The sequence below is a fragment of the Giraffa tippelskirchi genome, chromosome 13, assembly GCF_054371585.1.
Source record: "Giraffa tippelskirchi isolate mGirTip1 chromosome 13, T2T-mGirTip1v1.2.pri, whole genome shotgun sequence".
Lineage (NCBI taxonomy): Eukaryota > Metazoa > Chordata > Mammalia > Artiodactyla > Giraffidae > Giraffa > Giraffa tippelskirchi.
Window position 1 is genome coordinate 20,463,868 of NC_137287.1, and position 7,745 is coordinate 20,471,612.

At 51.3% G+C, this 7,745-nt stretch overlaps 1 protein-coding gene across 2 annotated transcripts in view; it reads right to left on the bottom strand.

The window, feature by feature from the left end:
* PRKCB (protein kinase C beta) overlaps positions 1 to 6,627 on the bottom strand; it is a 367,575-nt gene extending 360,948 nt beyond the window's left edge. For both annotated transcript variants that reach the window (XM_081554487.1, XM_081554486.1), the window contains exons 1-2: positions 6,262 to 6,627; positions 5,226 to 5,257 (exon numbers count right to left, since the gene is read on the bottom strand). In XM_081554487.1, the coding sequence (XP_081410613.1) occupies positions 5,226 to 5,257; positions 6,262 to 6,434 (205 nt within the window). In that variant the 5' untranslated portion in view covers positions 6,435 to 6,627. The remainder of the gene's footprint in view (positions 1 to 5,225; positions 5,258 to 6,261) is intronic.
* Positions 6,628 to 7,745: the final 1,118 nt, after the last annotated feature.

A 7,745-nucleotide genomic window follows, 5' to 3' on the forward strand; every position in this document is an offset into this window, starting at 1 on the left:
TTTTCAACAAATCTACCTTTCTTCTTGTTCAGATCCAGTGTTAATCTACCCATAAAATTTCTTGCATCATTTGGGACTTTGAGCCCCAAATCCCACTTCAGGTGGAAAAAATTAAAAAGTCAAACCAACAAATTCAGAAAGCTTGTGCCTTTTATCCACCTGGGACCCCTAGAACACATTCAGAAGAAGCCAAGAGGTAAGTGGAGTTCTCACTCACGGGCCTCTGGGATCTACTTCTGGGAAGGGAGAGAAGTGGAATAATAGAGGCTCCGGTAACCTGTAGCCTGACATGTGACTGCACACACAAAAAAGGCCATCTTGGTACTTCCCTGGTGGCCCAGTGGTTAAAACTCCACGCTTCCAATACTGGGGTGCATGTTCGATCCCTGGTCGGGGACCTAAGGATCCCACGTGCTGCATGGCATGGCTAAAACTAGGGCGGCCCTATTAATGATTTTACTGAGAAAGTTCAACGTGAAATTCAAAATATCATAAGTTCCTAGGGAAAAATATGCCAAAAATAAAATGAACCTTTGATTCATCTTTGTTGTTTTTAAAAAGTACATATTCTAATTTCTATGTGCTAACTACAGACTAAAATAAACTTGAATCCTACAAAGTCCATGTTGATGAAACCAGCAATGACTGGATTCATGCAATACTTTGGGGATTTTTAAGAATAATGTCTATTATAAGGTTTAAAAAAAAGCAAAGGGAACTATATTCAATATCCTATGATAAACTATAATGAAAAGAATATTAAAAAAAGAATATCTGTATGTGTGTAACTGAGTCACTTTGCTGTACAGCAGAGATTTGCACAATGTAAATCATCTGCACTTCAATAAAAAATAAAAATTAAAAAAGAAGGCTTAAAAACATGTTTTCTAATCTATGCAGGAAAGGGAACAGCTGGCTTATTCATTATCATCATCAATGCTAGGTTTTCATAGTCAGAAAATTAGTGCACTGGGGTTTTTCTAGTGAGTCCATGGCAAGTTTAGATTTTTCTCACAAGAAAGGTGAGAAAATATAATCTAAGCAAGCTGGCTGTCTGGGGCCAGACTCACTGGTGTCACCTGACGTCTACAAAGAAACATACCTAAGAAGAAAATCCACCTAAATACATGAAAGTCACATAGTCATTTAATGAGTTCCCAAATTAACTCTGTCCCCTTTTGACACAGTTCCCTACAGCTAAAGAAGTAATAAGTATCATCTAACTTAGAATTCTCAACAGTGGATATTTCTCTTATACCACCTCATTACTTTTCACCATAACCCTACAAGGTAGGTACTATCAGCCCATTTCACAGCTAAGCAGACCGAGGCCACGACATATGGAAGACTTGCCCGATTTCACACAGTTGTAGGTGGCAGAGCATAGATTCAAACCCAGTTCTTTCTGACTCCAACCACACGCTAGGAATTCTAAATCTCTGTATTTTATTGTCTCCTTATTTCTAATGAAGTCACTTTCTTTAAATAAAATTTTTTTCCTTCTCTGCCAAACTGCAAAAGCTTCTTGGAGTAAAAGTCTAATTCCACCCAAAGCCTTGTCTTAATTACAACTAAGGCACAAATGCAGGTCTGCAGCTCCTCTAAAGAATGCCACAGAGACAAGTCTGCCCTGTTTATCTGAGGGGTCCTATTTCGTATTCAGAATTTAGGCAGTTTCATAAAAGAGACTCTCAGCTCCAGTCCCCTGTCACCAGAGACATTCTTAAACTACCTCACCGAGAATGGTTTTACAGAAAATACAGAGAGTGGGAACAAAACGGGAGTCAATCTAGATTTTTGCACAAAAGCAAGAAAATCTATTCTTCAGCTCCCTGAGCATACAAAAGTGTACAATTTTCCATGGTTTATGGACTTTCCATCCTAGCATCCCCAATTTCCATGGCAGCACCATGGAGCCTGGGGCTCAATGGTTTCCTTGCCTTACAATCATCCTACACACCTCCTACCCAAGAACGGCAGAGGCTGGATCCCCAGTCCCTTCTATTTTTGAGATGGAAAACCCCCCACCCTAGCTTTTAGCTGGGAATAGGGCTACCTGAAATTAACATGACATTTCCCACACACTCCTTTGCAGCACGATGTGGGTATTTGATTAAGTTCTAGCTAACAGCATTTAGGCAGAAGTATAAGAGGCAACTTCCAGGACAGTGAACATGCGTCTTTCGCCTTCCTTTACCATTCCTCCTACTGTTGGCTGAAATAAGGATGTGATGACTGGATAGTCCAGCATACTTCTTGAACCAGGAGATAATTTTCACTTCTGGGATTGTAGAGAGGAAAACTGAAAAGAACATAGGACCCTGGCCTTTGGACTTCTGACTTTGGTGAGAGAATAAAACCTTAGGCATTTTCTATGCAATGCTGATCCCATTTTAATTAGATTCACCCCGAGGAAATACGCGGTGCCGAAAATGCTCGGATAAGGAATAGCTCTGAGGTTCCAAAATTAGTCCCAGGTAATTCTGAGCATATCTGAGAATAATCTTAAGAAGTAAGTGTCAGTTGCTTAGCCGTGTCCAACTCTTTGCGACCCCATGGACTGTAGCCCACCAGGCTCCTCTGTCCTTGAAAGTCTCCAGGCAAGAAGAATGGAGTGAGTTGCCATTCCCTTCTTCAGAGGATCTTCCCGACCCAGGGATCGAACCTAGGTCTCCTGCCTTACAGGCAGATTCTTGACTGAGCCAGCAAGGAAGCCCCAGCTTAAGAGGATAATCTTTCCCCTTCCTGAATATCCCTAATCATGAAGTCCTATACAACTCAATTTCAAGGGCTGTCAAATTGCCCTTTCCCCTCTCCTGCTCCTTCCCACTCCAGCCCAGTTGGAATACATGAGCAAAGCAGCAACACGAGGCGACCACACGTTCACAGCTGGATTTTGACTCTCACATGGCAGCTGATTTCATAGCAAAGTAACCCTGCAGCCCAGTCTCCTCTCACACAAAGCTGCCCCACCACTAGGTTAGTTTGGAGACAATCCTAGGAGCTGATATCTTCTGAGTGCTTAGTCTGTGCTGAGCTCTGGTCCAGGCATCTTACATACTGTAACAACTTGGAGCCACTTAGCAATTTTTAAAGGCAGGTATTCTTGTTACTGGACCCATTTCATAGATGAGGAGCTTGAGGTACAGAGAGGCTAAATAACACAGCTGCGAAGTCTCAGGCCAAGATTCCAAGCCACAGTGATAGCCTGACAGGCTGTGCACATTCCCACTACCCTACACTGCCTGGAGAGGAGATAAAGAAAAGTGATTAAAAAAATTAAGCATGGCTACCTCTTAAGCTGCCGTATTTCATTAGAAACTTTAATTCTGTCTTACCACCTGCACCAGAAAATGCCGACCACTGTCCATTCTTTGAATAAAAGGATCTCCCGCTTCAGATGTATCATTACCTGCATGTTGCAAGCGACATTCTCACCATTAATAACTGCAGAGCAGGTGGGATAGAAAAGCAGCAGAAAAATGTTCAAAAATCACCCCGGACCTCAGCAAGAGACAAAGACAGAAACTGATTCATGAAAGTGAGAGGTAACCTCAAAGATCTACGTGTTCCTGGGCCAAGACACTACTGGCATTCTGCTCGAGGGGTTAATGTTCTAGAAAACAATCCAACAGTTTGCACCAGGACCAAAAGGTTGCCATTGAAAGGGATGTGGGAAATCCTCTCCCGCATTGTGTAAAACTGGGGCTCCAAATCCCGGTAAAGGAGGAAGCGGGGTGGGGGTCTATGACACTCAACAGCTGAGTGGGCTCTGCTCAGATCTCAGGTAAGAGGACATACCAGTCTCAGAAGCAAGCAGAGCCACGCTGCAAGCGTTCTGTACAATGGACAATGCCACCCACACTCACCAGGGATCACTTTACTTTCTCTGGAGGGTGGAGGTGCTACAACTAAACTGTCAGTCAGTGCTAAGTTACATCTCAGACTCTTTAATATTCAAATGCTTTCTTCCCCTGATCTCTCCCCAGCTTATCAGGGCAATCAACTTATCCCTAAGACACTTTTCAGAAATGTCCCTAAGACACTCACCAAATTCAGCCATAGCTGGTCTAAAAATGGACACTTTCCAGACCAGAGGTTGAAACTCAAATGCCTTACAGGGGCCAAAACTGGGTGAAGCAGGCCTGGTCAGAATCGATCGGGACAAAATGGTGAATGTGCACCCTGCCTATGAAAACGGCTGCTCTCAGCTCCAAACAGTAATTCTAAAAAGCAAGTGGGACCAACAGTCAGCAAACTTGAGGCTGCAAAGTCAGATACGTTTGTGAAATCTTCAGTTCTAAAAAGTTGACATCAAATTCAAATGTTTGACATCCTAAGGGCTCAACAAGACTACAGGTGATTTGGCATCTGGAGAGAGAATCTGCAACCAGCGACGACCAAGTCACCCCTAGGCTGGGCGTCCCTGGCTAGGGTCAAGGATCTCAGGCCCAATGCAAGGACCCAGGTAACCAGTCACTTGGAGTCTTCCTGTACCTAGCCGGAAGAGAGAAAGGGCAATTTAAACCAGGATCTGAGAAGCACTCCATCTGAAACTACTTCTTCAGAGAGGGCAGAGGCCCAGGGGACAATCACGGTCGCCTTTCTAGGGGATACACCATCTGCAGAGGCAGAGGCCACCTGCAGAGACCTCTGTGGGGCAAGGGAAGTGGAAAGCCATAAGAGCAGGAATTTGTGGTCAGGGGCTTCCCAGGTGGCCCTAGTGGTCAGCCACCTGCCAATGCAGGAAAGGTAAGAGACGCAGGTTCGATCCCTGGGTCAGGAAGATCCCCTGGAGGCAACCCACTCCAGTGTTGTTGCCTGGAGAATCCCACGGACAGAGAAGCCTGGTAGGGTACAGTCCTTGGGGTCGCAAGGAGTTAGACATGACTGAAGCGACTTAGCACGCATGCGTGCACCTATCTGGAGACCTGACCAGGCAGGACAGGTTCACTCTTCGGATAGCTGCTGGATGGGAGAAAGGGTGGATACACTTCCTTAGCCAGCTGGGCCTCTCAGCCCCACCAGTCCTTCCTGGATGGAGCATCTCTGCCCCACATACAGCACCTCTTGTGTTAATAAGACCTTTCTGTGGTGATGAATTCCTAGTTTGGGAGGTCACTCTGACAGCCGTGGTGCCTTCACTCTCTGCCTAACTCAGTCACTTCTAGGAAGTCTTTTTTTACCTTCTCTGTGCACAAATGGGCCGAAACCCCACAGCCTACCTTGGCACTGGAATCCTTGCTTCCCGAAGCCCCTGCAAAGGCAGAAGGAGGCATGTCAGGCATCCCGAGGGGCCCAGCCGCCAGTTAGTTCCCCCGCAGAGTCACCCCACTTCCCCCTGCCCCTCCGGCCCAGGTGCAACCTCCCAGCCACAGGCGGGTGCCCAAGAGTCTTCCGCCTTTGAGGGGGAGGGGGTAGGTAGGAGTTCAGCGGTAACCTCCATCTCCTCTCAAAAGGCAGAAGAGAGGAGGTTGCGACCACCAGGTGGCGGGGTGGGGGGAGCGTTTCCGTCGTGGTGGGGGCGGAGGGCAGGCAGGAGATCTGCCCACAGAGATGCCCGCGTACCCTCGGAGAAAGAGAAAAGAAAAAGACGCATCCGGAGGGAGGCTGGCAGAGCCCCCGCGGCGGTGGTGTTCCCGGGAGGACAGGGAGGGAGAGAGGACTCCTCATGCCTAGAGGGACCGGGAACCGGAGGGTTCCCGCAGTGATGTGCACCGGGAAACCGAGGTGTGGAAAGGGGAACCCAGGCCCGCAGGGAGGAGCAGTAAAGAGATAACACAGGGCGCTGCCCTCGGAGACACAGAGAAGGAGGAAAGGATGCCCTGTGCCCACAGGGAGATAGAGGGAGGACACTCAGGGCGCTGCCCCCGGAAAGGAGGGAAGGGGGTGAGGGTGCCTCGAGCCCGGAAGGAGGCGGAGGGACAGGGAACCCCGTGTGAAAGGGCACTCGAGACGCTGCCCTCCCGGGGAGGGACAGCCGTCCGCGCCGCGGCCCCAGGTCACTCCGAGGCGGCTGGGAGGGAGACAGGGCAGGAGGCACCCCGCGGTCGGCCGTCTGGGACCCGGCGGAGCGGGAAGCCGCAGGACCGTCCACCGGGGAGTCCAGGGCAGAAGGGTCCTCAGCGGGGAGCTCCGGGGATGCGGGGCTTCTCCTCCCTCGGAGGCGCAGGGCGGAGGAGGGGGGCGCGGACAAGGGACCCCGCGCGCAGCGCTGCCCTCGGGGCTCCGAGAAGGTGCCCTGCGCCGGCGCGCTCTCACCAGATGAAGTCGGTGCAGTGGCTGCAGAAGGTGGGCTGCTTGAAGAAGCGGGCGGTGAATTTGTGGTTCTTCACTTCGTGCACGTTCTTCTGCCGAAGGGCGCCTTTGCGGGCGAAGCGCACGGTGCTCTCCTCGCCCTCGCTCGGCGGCGGCCCCGCGGCCGGGTCAGCCATCTTGCGCGCGGGGAGCCGGAGCCCGAGAAGTGCCGGCCCGGAGCCGCGGGACCGCGGGCTGCGGGCCCGGGAGGCGCGGGAGGAGGCGGCCGCTCAGGCGCCCGGGGCCGCAGGCGCTTCCTCTGCGCCGGCTCTGGCGGCCGCGGCGCGCGGAGCTGGAGCTGTCACTCGCCCAGCTGCCGCCGTTCGTCCAGCTGCGCTTGGCACCGCTGGCCCCAGCTGCGGGGGAGGGGGGCGGAGCCCCGGGAAGGCCCCGCCTCCCTCATTTGCATCGCATCCAGGCCCCGCCCAGCGCCCCCAGCTGCTTTACATATTAGCACCCCGAGGCTGCCGGCCTCCCAGCGAAGCGTTCTCAGCCGCAGCGCTGCGGCGGCACCGGGGACCGCAGTCTGGAACCGCCAGACCCGAGCCTCGCCCCCTCCCCCCGGCGCTCCGCACCCCCGACCCTGTCTCCGGCCTGGATTGCAAGAAGGCGATAAGCACCTTGGGTGCGCCCGGGAGAACCGAGAGCGGAAAAAGTGATGGAGCTGGAGCTGGGGTGGGGTAGGGGAGAGGAAACGGGGGAGCGGTGTGGAGTGGAAAGGGTGGGTGCCACGGTTTCCAACCGGGCTTCTGCAGAGACTGGTACCCATCCACAGCCTGTCTGTGCCATTGGTCACTCTGCACGCGGCTCCTGGAGGGACGGGCTCCCGCTGTCACTCATTCGGAAAGGCCTGTGGCTCCACACACTCACACACAGAGACGCCACACGTACTGCAGAGGGAAGGGAGGAGCACTCATCGTTTTATATACACACGTCTAACTCGACCACGAAGACAATTCTTGGCTTTGCTCGCCGGATCGTTTAGAAGAAAACTCCCTACTTTCTGTCCATCCCCTCCACAAAGAGACTCAGTTTCTGTCAGCTGTAAAATGGGGCCATTAAAGGGAGTGGGGAGGTGGAGGGAGGGAGAAACTGGGAGAGTGGGCTTGACATATATACATTACTGTATATAAAATAGATAACTAATAAGGACATACAGTGTAGCACAGGGAACTCTACTCAGGACTCTGTAATGGCCCTATTGTTGTTGTTTAGTCACTGAGTTGTGTCCTACTCTTTACAACCCCATGGACTGTAGCCTGCCAGGCTCCTCTGTCCATGGGATTTCCCAGACAAGAATGCTGGAGTGGGTCGCCATTTCCTTCTCCAGGGGATCTTCCCAACCCAGGGGTCGAACCCACGCCTTCTCCACTGCAGGTGGATTCTTTACCACTGAGCCACCAAGGAAGCCTGTAATGTCCTGTAGGGGAAAAGAATATTAAAAAAGA